The following is a 23222-nucleotide window of genomic DNA, read 5'->3' on the forward strand; positions in this document are numbered from 1 at the left end:
CTCGCTCTTTATTAAAGAATTAGTGAGGATTAGCACCGGTTTTCAATAAAATGCCGTATGTTCCGTATTTTGTTCCAGTCGCGCTCCGTATTTCTATGTTGTGTCTCGCAGTATTTGGTTCCCGGACCCTAGTCGATCTCATGACGCAGACCTCGGTCCGAAGGTAGGGCCGACGGCTGGTCTTTGGAGACGACGTCTGGAAAATGCTTTACCATAAAGTAGTACGGATCCTTCAATATTGACGATCCATTTCGTATGCTCAGCACCCTCTTGGTTTCCTCCAGGACATACCCTGGATCAGGGTCGACGCCCTGCGCTTTGCAGATATCAAACGGCTTCGCCGTCTCCTCTCTATGGAGGTTTTACATCTCATCGAGGCCAGTCGGAGCACGCACTAGATGGCTTTTCCCTCTGTTCCATCGGAGCCTTGATGTTATCAACAACGTCCGACGAAGAGCTGCTATTTCCGCGGTTTTTATGCAGTGGATAGCATGCCACTCCACGCGCCCCATTAGGGCCTCGCCCTTGATGCCTCGAACCTCGTCCGACCATGCATTTTGGCATGCAGCAATTCGTTTGTCACGTGAGCAGTGCTCAGTGGATAACGTGCCACTCCACGTTCAGCTCGCGAGCCATGCTCGGCACTCTTGGCCAATACACCTTCGGTGTTTGACAAATCGATTACTCCGATAACCAGCACGTTGACCGTCCCGGTCCAGTGCCCGCGCCAAAAACGCTTTTGCTTCCTAGCAGAGGTGGGTTGATGACTCACCAAAGCCCCACCATGAGACGTGCCCATAGCGCCCAGGGTCTTCGACCTCCAATCGATCCATGGTTCATGGTGTTCCAACCGTGCCATACCAAGGAAAAGGTCATACCTCGAGTACAAGTCTAAGACTGGGCAGCGTTCCACGCTATTGAAGTCAAGAAACTTGACACCGAGGTCCACAGGGACCTTCGGCACAGTGACGCAAGCCCCCGTCGCTAAGCGAACAGTGACGGTATCACTCAACCGCGCTTTCAGCGCCTCAGCATATAGCTGACTTCCTCCATCGTGGAGCGTCGATTATTATTGCCTGTCGCCCCGAATTTGATAAGGACCCTTCATGGCCTTTCCAAGCCCTCCACGGTCGCTTTCACGACCAGCAAGCCCGGCTTGCATACACGTTCCGTGTTCAAGAGTACGGAGCTCTACGGAGCTGGGCCCTGCTGCCCTCTACATCTTTGATACTCAACAGAAATTAGTTCTTCCCCAGCTGGGCGCCCCGCGCCTACTGGGTTTTGTCTTTTCCCCGCGACAAGCCAGACTGTCGGGAATAAGGACGTCGGCTCGATGAACCTTTACGCGCCTTGCGCAGGGGACAACCAGTCAGAAAGTGACGGGTGTCTCCACAGACGATTAACGGATGTTTAAACGCTACCCGGCAGCTCGGAGCTCTTCCCTCTTTCTCAGCTCGAGATCAAATGGCTCAGGTCCGCTCGACGATCTCTGAGGATGTGCATTCCAGCCAACTCGCGCCGACTTCAAGTCTAATTTTGCATATAATGCCAGATTCACCGCTTCTTCAAAAGAAGACAGATTCAGATGGAAGACTTTCATTCTGGCTACGCCAGTGCGGAGGCGCTCCATTAAGGCAGTCACTGCGACCGCCTTAAAACACGATCTGCTGCCATCAGAGTCCTCAGCTCTTGGCAAAGTTCACCAATTCCTTCTTGCCCTGTCGGGCAGTAAGGAAACAAGAACGCACGCGATGTGCCCGGTAAAGTGAGAACACTCGCAAAAGCTGCAGCTTCAGCTCCTTTCAGGAGTGAAACGCCGCTTCAACAGAAGTACCGCACATTAGTGCCCATTCTCGGACTCGGCTCCCGAGCTTAGATGTAGCTAGCGCCACGCGCTGATGTTCATGGCGGAAGCCATAGCCACATCGACCTCCCTCACCCAGAGAAGGAGATACTCTCCACCCATACCCCCTAAGGTCTCAACGCTCACCACGAGCGGCCTGGGTCGTGAGAAGTCATCCGTCGTCGACGGTGGCGTCATGGACGCAGTCGATGCCGACATCTTCTTATCTTGATGCTCTAGCAAAGCAATGTCATAACTTGAAATATTCTTTAGGCGCACACTTATCACTTCAGGTCCTTGCAAAACAAGGTGTTGCACGCCCTCAGGGCCGAGCAGAGACATCAGCTTATTATGCACGTCCTGCATGCCCTGGAGCAAATAGAAGAATTGCATTATCCGCACAGTAGATCAGTCGTAACGATTCAGGCGTAGATTGACTACGAGTGCTACCAAGTGCAGCAATGCTGCCGTAGCTCTTTGCTTAAACAAGCTAAGCTAAGGTCACCGACCTTACGCTCTATACCAGAGCCAGTGCGAGTGTGGCGGATCGCAATCCGCTACCTCCAAGAGCAATTACAACCTTAACCCAAGGCGAATACACAACTCCGTTCAAAATCGAGAACTGTATTTATCTATTTTATTTGCGGCAGAGCCGCCTATATCCAAAACCTTATACTTCCCTAACTAAATGGTAAAACCGAATTAACATGCATGACAGCTGGCAGTCCCGCCTCGTAGTGGCTTCTTGTTACGATGTAGTCACACCATTGCGTGATCACACCGTCTTGTGAAATCCACACTTTTGTACGGTCATAACGTCTTGTGTGACCCACCCTTCGTACAGGGTACGTCTCCCCATTACAAGCTCACGTTGAGTCTATGATCATGGGGCATACAACCTAGCAGCGATCAAACTTCTTGAGCCGCGACGTGGTATGGCGAATGCTATGCACGTCAACGTGGTTCCAAGTTATAGCTATCAAGTTTAAGTGCATCAAGCTGGATCAGCTTATGTCAAGTCAACAAACATGCTGTTTCTCTGTAGCCAAGTCAATACCGACATAATTTCACAGGTATCGGTAAGTACCGTTAAGCAAAACAAGATTGTTATTACTATGTAGATATCAGTAGATACAATTAATCAAATGTAGTGCAAATGTTCTCCAACATCAACTCTGGGTGCGATTGTATTCCGAATGAAGTTCTGTCTGGCATGTGGATTCGTATTGAGTATTGCTGTCGGTATACCACTGCGGCTAACTCAACCTGCTAGTAATTCATATGAGAATGCATGTAAGAAGGTAGTTTGTGGGAAGTCAGTATGTGTCCTCCCATTTCGGTAACTTAAGGCACAAGAATTATACATATGCGAAACTGAGGACACTTCTTTATGCTTGAGGGCCCAATCTACTCATCTCTATGTTCGTTTCTTACACTAGCATGATAATTTCCAGACAGTAGGCTAAGTCATGTTTACCCCTGCAAAGTGCTCGATCCACTCCATTACAGGAAGCTTTCAGCATATTTAAGTTTCATCCATTCTCTTTTTTAGTATGGCGCAACAAGTGGAATTGTAGGTAGAATACTATCAACGATTATGAAACTTCTGCATTTGAAATTGATTTTGTTCTCAAACTTTCGCTTTTTATTATTTGTCTAATTTTTATCTAAATAGTCGCCATGAATGAAGACATGGAGCTCGAAATAGACCTTTCAGGACTGGATCAAAGACCCATGGCACCCGCTGTAAATGTGACAGAGATCGCGGAGGCCATTCGCTCAATCATGAAGGACGCAGATTTAGAACAGCTTTCGCGTCGCATGATTCGCAAGCAGCTCGAGGCGCAATTCCAATCCGATCTGTCAAGTTACAAAGACGTCATAAATGCAACGATTTTAGAAGTTATCGAGCAGCAACATGTGGATGAGGATGAGATAGAGAATCATCCAGAACAGAATGAAGAAGATGAGGACGCGGAAAATGAGCAAACAGAGCGTGCGCCTCGCAAAAAGGCAGCATCTTCAAAGAAGAAGGCGACGGCTAAGAAGCGTAAGCGAAAAACAGTTGAAAAATCAGAAAAGAAAGCTGGTGGAGGCTTTAATGCACAGCTGAGTCTATCCCCGGAACTCGCACAAGTGGTGGGAGCGGAGACAATGGCACGGCCGCAGCTTGTCAAGGCACTTTGGGGTTACATCCACGAGCACAATTTGCAGGATCCTAGCAACAAGAAGCTCATTCTCTTAGATGATGCCCTACGTAATGTGTTTCAGCGTGACTCATTTACCATGTTCAGTATGAACAAATTTGTCAAGCGCCATGTGCGCAAGCCTGACGACTTACCGCCTGGAGGATGGGATCAAATTCCGCGTGATGGTGTGTCTAGTGACGAAGATATTGAGATGAAGGCGGCAAAGAAAAAGTCGGTCAAGCGAAAGAAGAAATCGACTATAGCTGATGATGAGGCCGACGACAGCAAGCCGAAGAAAAAAAATGCATTCAATACGGAACTTTCGCTGTCGCCCGAATTAGCGTCGCTGGTTGGTAGTGATCGCATGGCCCGACCTCAGATTGTAAAGGCATTATGGGCGTACATTCATGAGCATGATTTGCAGGATCCAAATGATAAGCGCACGATTTTGCTCGACGATAAGATGAAACAAGTTTTTCAAAGGGATTCGTTTACGATGTTTGCGATGAATAAATTCTTAAAGCGACATGCGCGGAAACCAAGCGATGTACCTGCTGGTGGCTGGGCTGAGATTCCGCGTGACGGGCTGTCCAGCGATGAGGACGAGAACAAAAAGAAGGTTGTCAACGGAAAATAGGAAGAATATATCATGATGGTGAGGAATGAGAAATAAGCGATTGATTTTGCGCTCATGACAAAAAGCTGTCTTGTATACATGTAGACTGCGATCTATAATTGTCGGTATAATTCAATGTGGTACACATCAAAATGAACAATAATTTAGTTTTTTTGACTGGATCACGAAAAGGTAGCAACTTTGTCAGCATGGACGCTTCTGTAACTCGCAGCTTTCGCGAGAAGGTACTACAAAAGCCAGAGGTGCGTCCATTCTTTTAGGTTTTATATATGTGCTGCACACTTTACAAAGTTCTGCTGGATATACAGGTATTTTTTACGTCGTCAGAGGAAGTTGCTAACGAAATCAAGGTTTTTGCCAAGCATGCGTACAACTGCACGTCCAAGTATTTAAGCAAAAATAGTGGCACAGATCCGCTTGAAGAGCTTTATGTGGATGGATTTGATGCTGACCAAATTTGGGAGCAGCTGCGTTTGCTGAACGGTCCATTAGTGATGGAGTTAACGCAGCGCATTCGCACATTTCATAAGAATCCAGAAAACATTCTACTGTTCCCATCGGATAAGCCGAAATGTGTGATCGAAGATGATGAAGCAGATAATAATGATGAGCTAGAAAGAGATGAAAACAATGATAAGCTAGAGGAAGAAAAGTCTAGTGGTGTCAGCGATATGGACGTAAATGACAATGAGAACTTAGATGATGACACGATTGATTTGGATGACGAAAAAAATGTGAAGGCGGTAGCAAAAAAGAAGGCAAAGAAGCCTCGCGATATTGCCGAGGACGGTTTCTTCGATTGGGATGAAATGGATAAAGCGGCTGAAGATGAGGAAGACGATGGAGACATGGAAGCTGATGATGACGAAAAAGACGAAGAAATTGATGAAGATGGGGGGGATTCCGAAATGGAACAAGACTCAGATGCTGAAACTGCGGAGGACATGAAATACGAGGACTTTTTTGGTGATGAGGACGGAGAAGGAGAAAGTGGCGAAGAAGAGGATGAAGTGCTTGATGACGACGTACAGACTAGCAGCAGCGACAAACAAGGAAACCAAGCTGTCAAGCGCTCGAAACTTGGCGAGGAGGACACAGCTGATGACGAAGAGCTGGCTGAGCGTGGGATTTTGTCATCGCACCAACGTCAGCGCAAACGCTTGGAGAAAGAGATACAGGAATTAGAACAAGAAGCTATCAGTGAGAAGCCATGGCTGCTTAAAGGTGAAGTGCGCTCTGCCGCGCGTCCGGAGAATAGCTTGCTTGAAGCAGTTCTTGATTATGACAGACCCGTTAAGGCCGCTCCTGTAATCACTGAAGAAGTTTCAATCGCGCTCGAGGAGATGATCAAAAAACGTATTCTGGAGGAAGATTACAATGATGTAATTCGTAAATTTGCCGGCAATGAGGAGGACAGAAAGAATGCACTGGAGGATGTTTCAATGGAAAAGTCGAAAGAGGGTCTAGGTGAGATCTACGAGAAGGAATATATGAAAACTGCTATGGGTTTCGAGCCGGATGACGAATCGAAACAGGACCAGGAAGAGATTGAAGTGATGTTCAAGAGTTTATGCTGGAAGCTCGATGCTTTATCAAACTATTACTTTACGCCGAAACCTGCTGTTAAAGAATTGCAAGTCAAGCCCGCGGTACCTGCTATTGCGATGGAAGAGATTGTGCCCATCAGTGTGAGCGATGCAAACCTGAAGGCACCCGAAGAAGTGTACGCGAAGAAGCGCAAACGTGGCGAAGCAGTTTTGCAATCCAAAGAAGAAATGACGCAAACGGAGCGCAAAGCTTTGCGCAATGCCAAGAAGCATGCACGGCGGAAGGAAAAACGCCAACGTGAATTTGATGAGCGTTTGGTGGCGAAACTCAATCCAGGTTTGGGCAACAAATATGCCAAGAAAAAGATGCTTGAAAGTATTGCCGGTGCAAAGAATATTACTACGGGAAAACAGATTGAGGGTTCTTCCAAACAGTTTTCCAACTCGAAAGACTTTTTTACACGCTTGCAGGTACGGAACACTTTACTACTTCTGCGCTAAATTAATTCTTACTAATTTATTCTTGTAGGATGAAGTCCAACAAAAAATCAGCCGCAGCTAAATTTTTGAATAGAGCTAGATGTGTCACCAGTATTTTTGTATGTTCAGTGAGACACAATCCGTCCAGCTGATTTTTGATAAAGCTAGCACACCTGATTTACATTACAGTTGAACAATTAAGTATCCAGCTCCAATTTTTACTTGAAAATCGTAAGAAGTTTCATTAAGTACGATCGTTAGAAAAGGTTGAAGGTTGAAAGATCGGACTCATTTTCGAATTCGTTAGCTCAAGTCCAAACGGCCAACGTGGAATTCGAGTAAAAATGCAAGTCACTTCACGCGAATATTCAGGAGATTGTGATACGGAGGCAGTGTATGGTCATCCGCTCATGTCCGCTAGTTTGCCATTGGACGTATTTCCAAAGCGCTCGGTCCCTGCACGCGTAGCCCATCAGCTTATCAAGGACGAGCTAGCGTTGGATGGCAATCCCAAAATGAACCTTGCATCGTTTGTAACGACATACATGGAGCCTGAGGCTGAGGACCTTATGGTTGAGGGTCTACGCAAGAACTACATTGACTTGGATCAATATCCACAGACAGCAGAGATTCATAATCGCTGCGTGACAATGTTAGCTAACCTTTACCACGCGCCGCTCGAGTCTGGTCAAAAAGCCACCGGCACGGGCTGCATCGGTTCATCTGAGGCAATTATGTTGGCTGGTTTGGCACTGAAACGCAAGTGGAAAGATCGCCGTATTGCCGCCGGTTTACCATATGATAAGCCAAATATGGTATTTGGCTCGAATGTGCAAGTGTGCTGGCACAAAATGTGCAAATACTTTGAAGTTGAAATTCGCGAGGCCGATGTGTCACCTGACTGCCTTGTGCTTACAGCTGATCGCGCTCGAGCTTTGCTTGATGAAAACACCATTGGTGTCGGTGCCATTCTAGGCAGCACTTTTAACGGTGAGTACGAGGATATCAAGGCCATCCACGACATGCTATTAGAAGTGAATGAACAGAATGGATGGAGCATTCCATTGCACGTTGACGCAGCTAGTGGTGGCTTTATTGCTCCATTTCTCAATCCGGAACTTGAGTGGGACTTTCGTTTGCCGAATGTTAAAAGCATTAATGTCAGTGGGCACAAGTTTGGTCTAGTTTACGCTGGCATGGGCTGGGCTTTGTGGCGTGAGCCCGAAGACCTTCCAGAGGACCTTGTGTTCCATGTCAATTACTTAGGTGGAGACCAAGCTTCTTTTACGCTGAATTTTTCCAAGGGTGCCGGCAACGTGGTTGCTCAATACTATAATATGCTGCGATTCGGCTTCGATGGCTACCGTCGTATCATGGAAGCTAGCATGGAAAATGCACATCTGTTGCGTGGAGCACTTGTGGCAACAGGTCACTTTCGTATCGTAGACAAGCAGCACATGCCTCTCGTGGCGTTTGCGTTGATTGACTCATCGCGCTACTCATGTTTTGACATTCAAGACAAACTGAAAAGTCGTGGATGGATTGTTCCAGCCTACACATGCTCCAGTGGTGCTGAGTCGCTTGTGATCATGCGTGTGGTCGTAAAGCAAAATTTCTCATCACACATGGTCAATATGTTGGTACAGGATATTCTCAAGGCCATTGAGGCACTCGAAAAACACCATATCTTGGTGGACACGGCTTTGTCGTCGCCTAAAGCTGAGAAAAAGCATTTTAAAGACATTGTGTTTTCACTCCAGTCCAATCTCAAACACCAGAAGTCGGGTCTTACGACACACGGTGTATGCTAGGTCATCAAAGAGTTGATCGGTTGAATTGGTCGCCCGCTGGAATGTTTATGCATTCATTCAAAAGAAGTGTGCAAATATAACGTTGTCATTCGTACAATTTCTGATTTTTTTTTGAATATTTTATATTTTGCTTTTTTGGCAAGATGTAAGACCAGCCATAAAACTGAGCAAAATAGCGAATTGTGACAATGTGACCTTATTTTTTGTACCATGAGCTCATTTGCACAGATATCGCAAAGCTCCAAAGATAAACAAAAACAGTTTCGAATCACGGACCGTCATAAATCAGCGTCAAGCATTCGTGCGTCCACAAAGCGGACAAATACTGTGATCCTCCCAAAGGAGCGACAGCGCGTTGCACGTACGACCACCAAGCAAGCTTTATGATTGAGAATGAAAACTGAGATGTGACAATTTGGTTGAAGAGACGTTCCCAGCGTGAGAAAATTTGAAGGGACAGACGACGAGACTTCTTGCATTGTCTTACCAGGCATACAGGTTGCGTAAGAAGTGCTTGTCCTCGCGTCAGGTGAAATGAGGTTTGGCGGGCTATATCAAGAAATTAAGAAATGTTATCACCACAATCCCTCTTCCAAAGGCGGTAACGGTCACCATCTTCATGAATAATAATCTTCAAGCAGGTGTTACTCGCACAGAGACCTTCCGCGCCCACCTACCTTTTTCGAGGAGGCTGTGGGCTCCATTTTTACTGCGAGCACAATTTCTGTTTCGAAGTACAGGACAAGTTGGTAAACATATAAGCTCTTCAGGCGCGCGATAGATAATAGACATCACCAATGCTTAGCAAGAAGAGAAAGATAGCTTAGCTGCCGTGTAGTTTCACCGCACCGCAGATATTTCGTCTGCGTTTGTGCAGAAATTTACGCCTTTCGTGGCTCGCAGCGGGTTTGTCGTAGCTCTTTGCTTAGAGGAAGCTAACCTAAGGTCACCGAACTTACGTTTTATACTAGAACCAGTACGAGTGTAGCGGATAGCAATCCGCTACCTCCAAGTATACCCAAAATTTTAACCCAAGACAAATACACTCTTTCGTTTGAAAACGAAAATGTATTTATCTTTGCGGCAAAGCCGCCTTTTTCTAAATTTCTTGAAGGGAAGAGATGCAGGTGTGACCGGGCCTAGCCACTTTCTTGAGCTCCGAATGGAGGAAATGTCGTTTCGCTTTGGAGGGTCTATCCACAGACTCTGTTTCTCAATAAACAAACTCAAAACTAGAGACTCGTCAGTGCTCTAAGCACTTATCTATATGCAAGAACAGCCAATATTTGGCGCGTACACTGAAGCACCTCTCGCAAGTGTTTGGTAACATTCTCCACATCCGACTTCACCGAATTCATTGATTGGATTGTCAAAAAGGTTTAAACAAAGGCACGATGCGATGGGAACAGCAGCGTTTCAAGACACTTGAGGGTTGTAGAAGAATTATAAAGACTCTAGCGATCTGTAATCGCTCTTACAGCATCAACGCTCGGGGTATAGCAGTGATATGACCCATGTGAGCAGTTGATAATAGTCAGTGACCTATTTCAAGAGCAATGAGTAAAGCGCAGCCAACCACGCCATTCTACGGAATATTCTCCTTCAGTAAGCTTCCCATGAACAGACACAATTTTTCACTTGCTGTTACGCAGAAAATATAGAGATTCTTTCCATTGTTCATTCCGCTTCTTGCTTCTTGCTTGGTGCGGGTGAAGCGTACAAGACGGTACAGTGTCTTAAAAATAAGAGCCGATGACGTGGGACACAACATACGGTTTTGAGATTTAAGTCAATATTCTCGATCTTGGGGACAACACGCGCGGTGATTTGTACGTTTCTCTTTGGTGATATTCCATCACCAAAAAAAAGAAGGATAAAAGAGACCTTAAATAAAAATTTTTACTCTTCACACGCAGTGGTGTTCAAATGTTTTCAACAAATAGCTCAGTCCCTCATTGGGTATCATGGTTACCATTTCAGTGATTTCAACGTCTTGTGACTCTTTGAGAACACCTCCCTGACTCTAGTCTTTTAAGCACAATAAGAGTTTCTGCCAGAGGAGGTGGTGCGGAAACGCTTAACTTCCAGAATTTGCCCGAAAGTATACACAATATCTATCGTCGAAAATTCGTGAAGCCTGTGAGTCACACGATTGCGGAATTGCTAGGTCGTGGCAAGGATGGTTTATCCTTATAACCCTCAAAACTTGGCAGCTAACAGACAAAACCCAAGATCAAGACGTGAAGTTGCTCCTGCACTTCATCGGCTCTGGCAGAGAAGACAGATGCTGCTAAGGCCTTATAGGTAATATACACTCGAGGCCTTCGTTCTTACCTCACCCAGGAGAGACCGAGACTCATTACTGCTTCGGCTTTCCGAGCCCTGTTTACAGCACTCAGCAAAATCGCTGCTCGTCGGCTCCGATAATCCTGTTGCACGAACAAAATTTATCGCAGACTTGTTCCAGCGCGTCTGTTTTCATATGGGTAAAAAATTCTTTTTATTTCAATCCTGGCACTTCAAAAACTCTCTCCAGCAATCACGTGTCGTACGCAATTGCACGACGCTCCTGAAATGGCTTTCAAGACTCCCAGAGAATTGATGTTTAAAACCAACCATTGTGGGTGGTGAGCTCTTTCTTCTAAGATGAGGGTTGTTTTTTTGAGCAGACCTTAGATTCCCCCCCGTATTGAAGTACGACAGAATTCAGCAGGCGCAGGGCGTCCTACGTCAAGATCAGCGTTTCGACACGTGAAGTTCGTCAGTTGACTTCTCGTTTAAGCCTAGCTATCCATACCTCCCGGCATGGACACAAATTGATATCTGTCCGTCACCGTCAGAGATAGAACACATGCGAGTAACACGATGCTGCCCGAAAGCTAAGCGGTCGCCCTTTTTATCTTCATCGGAGTCAAAAATCATTGTATCCGGCGCGCTCGTATACGTTCTTCGTTTTGAGCCATAGCCGACTTTTGCGGCCCGGAATGTGTACTCCGAATACACCACTTTCGCGATCATAAATAATAGAAGTGAACCGCACCTGCAAGGCGATTCTTCAAAAAATTATAACCCTTTTTCCTCGCGATGAGCGTCTGTCGCAATATCGGTGGTCACAGCTCTCAACTTTTAAACACAGTTTCTTGCTTCCTATGATCGGTGAAAAAAACTTACAATGAATCTGATTGACTTGATCGACGATGTCGTTTTAACAACTGCCAGGCTGGAGTGCTTGGCAGCTCGACGATATCGCTTTAACAATTACCAGGCTAGAGTGCTTAGCACATCGACGATGTCGCCTTAACATTTCCCGGACTGGAATGTCTCTTTGACGTGTACGTGCTCATCCACTCGAGCGGCTCCTAGCTTTGAGACTGCTATCAACGCACCGTTGCCATCTAGGAGCATTGTCAACTGGATGGCCGTCTTAACCTCGTCACTTCCGGAGAAAACGAGCGTTCCTCCATTCTTTTTATCAGAGGTCTGGGCGTTAAATATAAACAGGATCCGATTCAACTCCGACATCGGGGCGTTCCTTAAAGCGTCTCACCTGCGATTATTTTAACTAGACATGAGCTATTCTGATCACTGTACCAGCTCCAAAAATAACCATGAGCTTTTTGAGTGTTTCTAGCTATTTCGAAGGCATAAGCCGAAGAACTCGTGTGCTATCCCCACAAATATATATAGTCCAATAAGACTTAAACAACAAGTGCAGCGGAATGCCGTGACCTTGCACAAAATTTGTGAATTATCGTTTATTTGCACACGGAGGATAAAATAGTATGCTTCACCGAGATTGCGTATACGAACTTAGTTTGCTCTCCTATTCCAAAGGTGACATTAATATAGATTAAGCATATTTTAACCTATACAAAACATAAATGCCTTACTAAGTTCAAGATAAGGCTCTATGTACGGCACGAACGTGAGGCTTGAAGCCCCCGTGTCCCACGGACCTCTCCTCTACGGAGCTCATCAGAACCACCAACGAAATCACACACAAGTGTAATGTGTGCATACACAATAGTACAGTATGCACTCTCGTTACAAAGAGTGACCTGTCACGTGTCTCTCCATCATTAGGATGTTATTGCTTAAACACTTTTAAGTCATAAACTACCGAAAGTTTGAGATCTCAGAAAAAAGATTACCGTAAGAGAATACTTAATCATTATGTTGGACTAAATTAGTTGCGACTCAGCTCCTTTGGTATTTTCGATGGAAATTTAATACATCACTCCGCCATGCCTTCCTTAATTACTGGATAGAACTATTATCATTCCAATTTCCGCAGTAGTCAATGCGATTTTCAGCGTAGGTTATTTAATTCAATAATCGAATCAACAATGACATAATCTCTGTGCTCACTGAAGATATGATTTGAAACAAAGAGGAGGCAAACCTCTTGGTTGAGCAATCAGCAAGCAGGCTTTCTATTTTCTGTGATTGTCCTAGCATCCCTATCGTATACTCAAACACTGGATTTTTCTTATGACATAAATGCAATTTCTAAAGCCTGCACATAATAGAGTCCTCTCGTTTTTTTTCGATTTGACAACCGTGCTGTCTCTCGCTTAAGTTCGCTCGTCATTACATACAAACCGCGAGTGAAGCCAGAAGAAGCCCAGTCAAAGGTTATTCATTCCGCGCGCGCGGAGAACGACGAATCACTAGCTAGAGTCCACTCCACAGCGTCACCTTCAGGCAGCAGATCGTAGGATCTAGTCAATTACGCTGATCAGCATCACGCTCTTCCCACATATCTGCAGACTCGGCTGTAGCTAGCAGCACTTTAGCCATGCCAAAGAACAACTACGATGACGATGATGATGATGACCTGCTTATGGCACTTCAGAGCATGGAGCCGTGCGGTAATTGCGGCGCAGATGGTGCTAAAATACCTTGTATGAGTGGATGTCGAGAGGTGTTCTATTGCTCAAGGGTATGGCCGTTTAAAGAACAAGAGGAGAAAGAGGGAGTGGGGTCTAAGTATTGCCTGTGATGTCTGTAGGAATGCAATATGCACCATGCATCGGCACATCGTCTGCGCTGTCGGAATCTGCGATGCTCAAAGTTCAATGACTCTGAGTGTGAGTTCTTTTAACTCTAGAGCTAATTACTATGGTATTTTAAGTTGTTGTGATCTCTTTTCTGTAGCTGAATCGGAAGCTGACGATTCCGATGATTACGAGACAGACTCAAGTGCAGAGTATGAAACTGACTCTGGTGAGGATGACGAAGAAGAGGAGGAAGAGGAGGAAGAGGCAAAGCCGAAGAAGAAAAAGAGCAAGAAGAAAGGCCGTTCCAAGGCCCGCCGAGTGAACAGTTCTCGCAGTATCGAGTCTTCGGGAGGCAGACTCTCAGTAAGTTGATAATCAAGCCTCCTGAGCCGTGATGTCTTGACATTAACATATGACACTATTTTTTTTAGCGGAAGGTGAGTCTTGATGCCGACACAGAGAAACGCATTGAAGAGAAAATTCTGAAGCGGCTAAAAAAACAAGAAGAAGCACGTATTGCGCAGGCGATCGACTCTCGCATGCGCGCCGAAAAAGCCAACTGGCGCGATGACGAAATGAACCGCATCATTATGGAAATGCGGGAACGTTTTCAGAGCGAGATGTCTACAACGACTTTCTGGACAGCGCTGGCCAAGAAAAATGGACTAGAAATGGATTCACAGGAGATGCAGACACTGCAAAAGTCCATGGAACATTCGTTTTTGGTATCGAATCCGCAATCTGAAGATAAGATGGAGGCTCCTCTTTCGGCTGAAATGGCTGCAGATGCTGGCGTGGCTGCAATTGATGGATCCTCCGGGGTAAGTGTCAGTCGAACACGGAGCGTGTCAAAGGAGTCGTCGTGGAATAATTCGTGTCCAGCATTTGAGGCACTGCGTGTTGTCGTGTGGAAACACAGTTCTTTGCCACGTCTGCGCTTTCGTGCTGATAAGAGGACAAGCATATGGAATATCATAACAGATCTAGACGGTGATGAATCATTCGCACATATATGTGTGGGTGATAAGCTGCTTTCAATAAATGGACGCACTATTGACGACTCGGTGCTCACTGATGAAGATCTGAACGATGTCTTTGCAGCTTACGCATCACCGATCATTATGAAATTCGAGGCAGGAGATCCCACTGCCGCAAATAGCAAAGTACACGACTACTCTGTGACGTGGTCAAATGGTCCTTTAGGTGTGACGCTGAAGGATGACTGTGTCACGCAGAAAATTCCAATTGTAAATCGATTGACCAAGAAGGCTGGGTCCGTGGCTGTAAAACAGAATATTGCGATTGGAGATGTACTTGTCGCCATCAATAATATTGACACAATACAACTTGGCTGCTCGCTTTCAATGTCGATACTGAAGAAAGTGCAATTGCCCGCCAAACTTCGATTTCGGGGAGTTGGTGGACCCCCTTCCGTGCCAGTATCGAAAAGTGAAGCCTCTGCTCAATCGTCAAAGCATCGAAGCCGGACTGTGTCGCGCCAACCTAGTGAACGTGCGTCGTCAGTGATGAACCTTAGCATGAGCATGTCACGACCTAGCAAATACTCCGTAAACTGGGGTGAAGGACCTTTGGGCCTTACGATCATTCCTGGATTGAATGAAGGCGATCTTCCAGTAATAAAAAAGGTCACTGGTACAGGAAATTCTGCTGGGATTGACCAAGCTCAAGTGGGTGATTTCTTAGAGAGCATGAATGGGATCAAGGCCGCCACAATGCACTTTGAAGACATCGTGTCCTATTTGAAGACAGCACAGAAGCCTGTGCTGCTATGCTTTCAAGCGGCTTTTGATGATGATGATTCCAGAGGTCCGTCTTCGTACCGTAATAATGGCACATCATTGTCTGCCAGAAGCGATTCGAGTACGCATTCGAACCACGACAAAGCTTCGATGCGCATGAGTTCCCCTGAGCCAGCTCATCATTCAACCGAGATTGTCAGACAAGTTTCGCGTGAATCACCGAGCAACGTGTACAAGGTAGTTTGGGGATCAGGTCCATTGGGTCTTACAGTCGATGCTAAGCCGCATACTGGTGCATTTATCAAGCGCATTGCGTCAAACGGCGCAGCAGCTCATCTTTCTCAGGATTGCATCGGTGATGACGTGACTCACATTAACGACATGGACGTATCGCGTGTTCCATTTCAGGACATTGTTGCACATTTAAAAAATGTGCCCCGACCAGTAACCCTTTTTTTCAGGCGCAAGACTGCCCACTCCAACCATGACCAACACAATTCATACTCATCAAATTCCAATGGAAGCTCATCGACTCAGTACAATACGCCAACTCCAAGTCATAGCCGAAAAGCAGTGCTAGCTCCTGCAGGTGAAGACAGTGGCGTTCAATATTACAACTTGGTGTGGCAAGACAATACTCCCCTTGGACTTTCGCTGCGCGGAGCTGATGAAACGTGCGAGTATCCCTATATTACCCGCGTGACGGGAAGCGGAAGCGCAGCACATTTGCCACAGTCTGCAATGAACGACTGCCTTATCTCTATTGACGGACGTAGCGTGCATGCGCGTGACAAATCATTTGAGGAAGTGATGACGCTGCTCAAGGTGATGCAGAAACCTTTGACGCTCAAATTTCAAGTTCGAAATGGAAATTTTGTGCAGCCACGTACCTCGGCACCGAAACCTATGCCGCCTGCATCTGTTCCGGTGCAGTACCAGCAAAGGGGACCTTCGCCATCACCGCCGCCGTCTCAGTCGCAACAACCCCAACAACGAAAGGCGGTAAAAGCGCAAGATTCGTATACATGGCGGCAAAATCGTGCTTCTCCTCCGCCGGCACCATCTGCTCAGCCGCCATCGAGCTCATCGCTTCCAAGCACGAACGACCGTATGGTGGGTGGAGACAGTAGTAGTAATCTTAATAGGAGCGTTGATCGTGGTCTCGGTGGTGGTGTTAATCCGGGCAACGAGAACAAGTATAGCAGCATCCAGGCACCTTTTCTCGCTCAAAACAAGCTCTCGGCTGGCCGCCGGCAGAAGATGCTGAAGGGCTTAAAAAAGTAGACGAACTGCCGGGTGTCCGTCTTGTTGTCTTCATTGCGATCGTTTAAAAGGTTGACAACGGCGTGATGAAGGTCTGAAAGGGCAGAGGAAGGTAACTTAAATTCTTACAGTAAAGATTGAAGCTATCTCAACGACAGTCATTCAGTAGAGAAACAAATGAGATTACGTGCTGTAAGCACTGCGCAGCACTCTTAAGCACATTTGCACTGAGAAATCCCTCTAGGTTTTAAACGGAGCCTCTGCTTTTCTAGCGTTAAATCATTCACCTTCTGCTTCGAGACGTTATACTGCATCGTTTTTTTGAAATGGTGGACAGGTACGGAATGTATCTAGTCCATAAAGTATTTTTTGGCCCGTAGACTTTTCTGCTCAACGAGAAACATTTGTGTCAAAATTCTAGCGAAGTCTAGTTCTAGTTACCAGCAAATGCAATGAGTCTAAATTTTTTGTAGTGGATATGCACTAAGAGAACAGACCTGCTCCCATTTACCGATGCTGCATCTTCTTTTTCTTAGCCGCTGGTTCGTTCTTTTCCGCGCTAAGAGACCTCGCATCTTTCTTATGACCAACGCTTGAGCTTGAATGCTTTTCATCGTCTAAGTCTCCACCTTTCGATGCCTTCTTGGCCTGAGCTGCTAGTCGTCCAACCTTATGTACATACGCATCCATTCGAAATTTGCGTTTGAGTCCGGTCTCATTCATGTAGCGTACTTTGCCAAAAATTGGGCGCTCTCTCCAGCCTTGATCGTGCTTTCCAAACGTCCAAGCCACGCCTGCGTAGGAATTCGCGTCCGGTGCATCTAAAGCGTATTTATTATTGAGCACCAACGCCGCATGAAACCCTTCTTCGGGCGTTCGAGTCCACTCCAACAATTTCTTTCCCCAATACATGCGCATGTACCCATGCATCTTGCCCGTGACAACTAGCTCTCGCTGTACAGCATTCCAAAATCTATCTTCGGTTTGATAAGACTCAAGTTCTTCACGCGAATATATTTTCTCTCGTTTGTCATCAATATGGTCTTTTAATGTCGTCTGCGCATATTTTGGTAGGCAACGCATTGAGTCGTAATTTTGATGGTTGAACGTCACCAAATTCAACGACAATTCACGACGTACAATAAGTTCTTCAAGAAACGACGCCAAACCTTCTTTTGCCTTCGCCACTTTCTTCAATTTCTGCGCAGCGAGCACAATACGTACCACACATATGTGTCCGTGGCGTAGATAAATACTCAAATCACTACCAGCGTCCAGACTTGGCTCATTGCGCTCCGTTGCGTAACTTGCTAGTTTGTCTGGAGTCAAAAACTCTTTAGCACACGCAGAAGCTGCGACCTCGCCTCCTTTAAAATGCCAGCCTACACTCTTCACGCTATGATCAACATCCAGTAACTGTAATGTCTTATCTACAGCTACCGGGCTCGTCACATCCAGCACCTTCAGCTGCTCTGGTTTTTCGAGAATTGCCAGCAAAGTCTGTCCCTCTGTTTTGCATACTTTGTCCGGAACCATCACTTCTAAACTGGCGACATATCGGTCTACAAGCTTCATGATCTTAGGACGTATAGTACGCGCCGAGAATTCTTCTTTATCTGTGACCTCTGCAACTGGCACCACGACGTCACCTTCGATTTGAACAATACCGTAGTTAGCACCTTGATCTTCCACTGATGACACTAAATTGTCCAGTGCAGAGCGCCATGGTCTTAGGTAAGGACGGTCCGTTACTACCAAAGCAGCTTTCCGCGCACAGATCTCGAGCAGTTCGTTACGAGCAAGACGCTTTTTATTCTGTTGATGGTGGAACACATCAAAACTTAAACCACGACCTACAAGCCGCTGATGCACGTCAGCCAACCCCTCAAGCGCAAACAAAGCGTGTCTTTCAGTGGCAAATGCGTGAGCATTGGCATCTTGAAGTGCTTCAGCTTTCCATTCATCGCCTTTTGACGATTGCAATGCAGGAAGTACCGAGCGATCTGGAAACAGGTAAACAACGTGTAGAGGTACCTTCAATTCATTTGCAGCTGCTACTGCATATTCTAATGCATAATTCTGCTTGGTACGCACGGACGTCTGCATCCAGTAGAGTAAGTAGCTGCCATCGGATTTCAGCGTCGCACCTTCATAAAGCCATTGAATACGTTCACGATGCAGACCACCAGGTAGTTTTAGCTTCTCCAAAGCGCGAAATACAGTCGCCATTTAAACAGGTGAATATTATATATCCTTTTGCTTTCTGATCGAAGTGTGATTCCAGCAGCCGAAGCAGCAGAACACAACCGTCGGTTGCTGCCATATTCTTTGGTCTATAATTTGTGACACGTAATCGCACTATTCTAAGGATTAAATTGATACTTTTCGAGCCAAATTTTTCGAAAAGGAACTTTTGCCGAATAACTTATGTATGCTATTGAAGACGACTTTTCTGCCATGTTAAATGAAAAGTTTGATTTCTTTACTTTTGTATACACTTGGCTAAATAATCATGAAGTTTCTTTCTTCGTTTCACTTATAATGTAAGACGGCTGCGAGTATGTAAGGTAACGGATGAGAATTACATGGGGTACACCATCTCACCAGCCATCTGACGGAATACAAACATGTCTAGTATCTAATTAAACGGAATCTATTACTCGGAGAGGGCATTCAATTACTCGAGGGTACCAACACATTCAAAGGCTGAATGAAACGTTTTTCCTCTCTTCGCGCTTACCGGTGTTTCACTGTTGCCAGCGCAACGGAATTTTACGATAGCAAGCATTACCTTCTATTTGCGAAGACAGCGGTCCCAAACTACAGATCTCCGAGTGCTCGAAAAGGGAGGCGTTTATGATGCGGTAAAGTGTACCGCTTACGCCACAATTTAAAATGTGGTGGCATTAACGCCTCGCCTATGCTACCTGAGATCACGAAGCTGCTCGGCAAGCAACTTGTCGCCACGCACTGAAATCATCTTATTTTCTCAACCCTCCGATTGACTGGCTCATACTAATTGTAAAGTGGAGCAGCTCTGCTGGTGCTAGTACGCACTGCAGATCTAGATTAAAAGCGGCATCTATTTCTTCGAATCTAAATAAATAGGATCGTCTTTTGATAGTGAGTGCTGCATTTGTATGCTGCCGTGGTTTAGACATTTTTTTAATTTATCGTTGCTGCGTCTAGTGATAGTCAGATTATTGAACGTCTCTCAGCGATAGCCCTTCCGAGCGTATGGAAGTACAATTACAACGTCCATGAAGCGTAGACATGCTACGTTTTGGATCCATGAGCGAGCTTGCAGCAGACATAATCTATACATGCAACCGGCAAAGACACCAAGCAGACCAGCTGATAGCTGCAAGCTGATCTGATCAGTAGTCAGCAAGAAATTAAAAATACGAGGAAATGTTCATCGACCGTTACGGTTTTGCATTTTCGGAAGGCGCTACAGTTCGTTGCTCAGACAAGAATTCTTCCGAAGTCGCAAAGAAGCCTATTCGAGCGCAAAACGCCACGGCTTACAGGGTGTGTGGAAGGGATAAAACGTTTAGTAAGCACTTGTTCAAGCTGGATATTATCTTATCAAAAAGTGGTTTAAAGAAAAAGCGCAAATTCCTAATTGACATTTGATGATCGTTCATGTTTCATCAAATTGAGACAGGATACTACCGCTTACATTACTGTCCTTCGGCTTAAAGCAAAGGTTAGCTATACTGGGTCTAGTGCCGTGGTGGGCCTGCCTCAAATGCCCTTACAATCTTAACTAAAAATTTCATTGATAGCATTCGCCACATCCAGAGATTCACTTAACAGTTTCTTACTTGTTAAGAAAGGGTTATCGATATTAATTGACTTTTCCTAATATGAGCTCAGCAACATATCGTAGCAAAATTAATAATATCATCTTAAAGAGATTGATGATAAAAGCGGTATTGTATGGTCGGACTAAGCCTTATCACGACGCTGTCATCAGACCGCAGTCCAATGTATATTATTGACACAAGTAACCAATTGATATCGCAGCTGCTTATTCAGCCGTAAGCGGTACACCTTGTAAGTTTTGGGTTAGAAAGCGCTCACGAAGCGACTCAATTTAGGTTTCCGGTCAAAACATATAATTACCGCGAGCGTCAAATAGCTTCCGTCGGTCTGGATCGATCAGAGCTGTTAACACGACGTGATATAGCGGCTAGTATTCTGCTGTATTTTCTATGACTGTTGACACACAAATGTAAGCAACGTCTAGCTCTTTTCTAACGGATCCGATCCCATTGTATGCCTAGAGTGGGCGTTTTGACACCCCCACTAAGGAGAATGGACACGTTGTGCGCAGCTCCAGGCAACAACGAACGTAAGGACTGGAGAAGCTTAAATCTCGGAAAGGCTTTGATTTTTGAGTTACGGCAAAGCCGTGTTGTATTTGAGGTAGACGGGCAGTGATTCACCAAAAACCGCATCGCTTTCCTCACAAGAATAACTTTTCGGCCGTTGAGCACAGACGCCTTGTCCTCTTTGGTGGATATATGTGGCATGCTCTATGGTAAACCTATTAGTGGAAAATTCACGGCGTAGTCGTGCTTGAAGTGCTCACACTGATAAAAGCCTTGGAAAAGGGCTTACCACAAAGAAGTTTTTCTGCTCGCCCTATTTCGTTTTACCAAAGCTAAACTTCGGGGCTCATACTTATAGCTCCTGGGAGATGAGGTTGAAACAGATACGCACTCGCGTACACCATTTTCCCTCAAACTTCATAACGACGTTCAAAAGAAGTACTGATAATGATACCGTAGTGGAAATTGTAATGCGTCACCGCGCATTGAGCTTGAGACTAGATTGAAATTTCTGACCCAGACGGCGGTGAGAAACGTCACGTGGTGTACATACATGTCGCACCTCGGACATTGAAACGGATGATATTGGAAGAATCGACAATGTTTACTACGTTGATCTGTATAACGGTTTACACGTAACCTGGTAACAGAGGTGTGTGTCACACGAGATAGGCATGGTGTGACCACTCCCAAACCAGAATACGGAACGGCCCTTGGTAGCACTTGTAGTCAATCTACACCTGAGTCGTTTAGACTGATCCTCTGTGAGGATGGATGAATTCTCCTCTTTGCCCCAAGGCATGCGAAACGTACTTAACAAGCTGATGTCCTTGCTTGGCCCTGATGGCGTGCAACACCTTGTAGCGCAAGGTCTTGAGGCAATATGCGCGCGTCTAGAGGTGTTTTCAAGTTACGAAAACGCGCTGCTAGAGCACCTGTAGCAGAAGATGTCTGCATCATTTGCGTCTATGACGCCACCGTCTGTGACGGATGATTTTCCCCGCTTTAAGCCGCTCATGGTGAGCGTTAAGGTCTTTGAGTTGAGAAATGGAGAGAATTTCATGCTCTGGGTGAGAGAGGTCGAGATGGCCATCGCATCCGCCACGCTCCAGACCGAGCAGTAGCGCGTAGCGCTGGCCGTCTCAAAGCTCGGTGGTCGAGCGCGAGAATGGCCTTGACGTGCGGCACTTCGGTCGAAGCTGCGTTTCCCTCCTGGGCGGAGATGAAATTGCAGCTCTGACGAGTGTTCTCGCAGCCTACTCAGGCATATCGCGTGCGATCGCGTTTCTTCGCCGCCCGACAGGGCAACAAAGAGTTGGTGGACTTTGTCCAAGAGATGCGCACTCTCTTTGCCGGGATGACAGCTGATTCCCTTCCGGAGGTGGTCCAATGGCCGTTTTTATGAAAGGCCTCCGCACTGGCGTGGCCAGAATGGAAGTATTTCGTGTGCATCCGCCCTCATTTGAAGAGGCGGTGAATGTAGCATTGAATGCCGAATTCAATCTCAAGTCGGCACGACATGGTGGAATGCACACTCCAACAGCTCGTCGAGCGGGCCTGGGCCCATGAATCCCAGCTATACTGAAGACGAGGGAGCAGAGCTCCGAGCTGCCGGGCAGCACACAAACACACGACGGTGTTTTGTCTGTGGAGACGCCCGTCACCTTCGAAACGGTTCCCCTGCGCAAGGCCCGTCAAGGTTCTTTGGGCCATCGGCCCAATTCCTACCAGTCTGCCTCGTCGCGGGGAAACGACAACACCCAGCAGACGCGGGGCGACCTAGTGGGGAAGAACTAAGTTCTGTGCAACCTCAGAAATGTAGTGGTCAACAGGGCCTAGCCCCAAATTGCTCCGTGCGCTTGAACCCGGAACGTGTATGCAAGCCGGGCTTGCTGGTCGTGGAGGCGATCTTATAGGGCTTCGAGAAGCCATGGCAGATCGTCATCGATTCCGGGATGTCGAGCAATTATGTTCGACGCTCCACGATGGAAGGAAGTCAGCTGTATACTGAGGTGCTGAAAGCGCGGTTGGGTGACATCGTCACTGTTCGACTAGCGACGGGGACAGAGATGTCATGTCTTGTGTTTGTCTGAGTACTTGTAGTTGTGATTGGCGTGTTTAAACCACTTCGACACATCATTTGGACGCAGCAACATGTGTCACGGTCCCGAAGGTCTTTTTGGAACTCTGAGTCTAGTTTCTTGACTTTGATAGCGTGGAACACTGTCTAGTGTTAAATTTGGATGCAAGGTATGACCTCATCTTAGGAATGACATGGTTGGAACACTATGAGCCATGGATTGATTGGAGGTCAAAGACCTTGCGCACGTCTCCTGGTGGAGCTTTGGCGAGTCA

At 46.3% G+C, this 23222-nt stretch overlaps 7 protein-coding genes across 7 annotated transcripts; 6 read left to right on the forward strand and 1 right to left on the reverse strand.

Moving 5' to 3' along the window:
• Positions 1-3523: 3523 nt before the first annotated feature.
• PHALS_13968 (swib complex baf60b domain-containing protein) lies at positions 3524-4669 on the forward strand (the record flags this gene model as incomplete). The annotated part of the gene is made up of 1 exon (XM_024729687.1): positions 3524-4669. The coding sequence occupies one exon, from the start codon at positions 3524-3526 to the stop codon at positions 4667-4669; it is 1146 nt and encodes a 381-aa protein (XP_024580040.1).
• Positions 4670-4857: 188 nt separating this feature from the next.
• Positions 4858-6778, forward strand: PHALS_13969 (u3 small nucleolar; the record flags this gene model as incomplete). The annotated part of the gene is made up of 3 exons (XM_024729688.1): positions 4858-4911; positions 4978-6687; positions 6746-6778. 3 exons carry the CDS (start codon positions 4858-4860, stop codon positions 6776-6778), a joined length of 1797 nt encoding a protein of 598 aa, XP_024580041.1.
• Positions 6779-7040: 262 nt separating this feature from the next.
• PHALS_13970 (glutamate decarboxylase) lies at positions 7041-8507 on the forward strand (the record flags this gene model as incomplete). Its single annotated transcript, XM_024729689.1, has 1 exon — positions 7041-8507. The coding sequence occupies one exon, from the start codon at positions 7041-7043 to the stop codon at positions 8505-8507; it is 1467 nt and encodes a 488-aa protein (XP_024580042.1).
• Positions 8508-13305: 4798 nt separating this feature from the next.
• PHALS_13971 (hypothetical pdz-domain-containing protein) lies at positions 13306-16551 on the forward strand (the record flags this gene model as incomplete). Its single annotated transcript, XM_024729690.1, has 4 exons — positions 13306-13449; positions 13519-13597; positions 13665-13870; positions 13939-16551. 4 exons carry the CDS (start codon positions 13306-13308, stop codon positions 16549-16551), a joined length of 3042 nt encoding a protein of 1013 aa, XP_024580043.1.
• Positions 16552-16957: 406 nt separating this feature from the next.
• On the reverse strand, positions 16958-18759 carry PHALS_13972 (deoxyribodipyrimidine photo-lyase type ii; the record flags this gene model as incomplete). The annotated part of the gene is made up of 3 exons (XM_024729693.1): positions 16958-16963; positions 17028-17046; positions 17099-18759. The coding sequence occupies 3 exons, from the start codon at positions 18757-18759 to the stop codon at positions 16958-16960; spliced, it is 1686 nt and encodes a 561-aa protein (XP_024580044.1).
• A 198-nt stretch (positions 18760-18957) lies between these two features.
• PHALS_13973 (uncharacterized protein) lies at positions 18958-19722 on the forward strand (the record flags this gene model as incomplete). The annotated part of the gene is made up of 6 exons (XM_024729694.1): positions 18958-18989; positions 19049-19097; positions 19166-19217; positions 19291-19394; positions 19639-19653; positions 19720-19722. 6 exons carry the CDS (start codon positions 18958-18960, stop codon positions 19720-19722), a joined length of 255 nt encoding a protein of 84 aa, XP_024580045.1.
• Positions 19723-19724: 2 nt separating this feature from the next.
• Positions 19725-20368, forward strand: PHALS_14739 (uncharacterized protein). The gene has a single exon (XM_024729695.2). The coding sequence runs from the start codon at positions 19942-19944 to the stop codon at positions 20164-20166; it is 225 nt and encodes a 74-aa protein (XP_024580046.1). The 5' UTR covers positions 19725-19941; the 3' UTR covers positions 20167-20368.
• The last annotated feature ends 2854 nt before the right edge of the window (positions 20369-23222 follow it).

Source organism: Plasmopara halstedii (assembly GCF_900000015.1).
Source record: "Plasmopara halstedii genome assembly, contig: Scaffold_816, whole genome shotgun sequence".
Classification (NCBI taxonomy): Eukaryota; Oomycota; class Peronosporomycetes; order Peronosporales; family Peronosporaceae; genus Plasmopara; species Plasmopara halstedii.

Bases quoted from the DNA above. Each gene is read 5' to 3' on its own strand.
- PHALS_14739 (XM_024729695.2), top strand. From the start codon at position 19,942: ATGTTCATCGACCGTTACGGTTTTGCATTTTCGGAAGGCGCTACAGTT.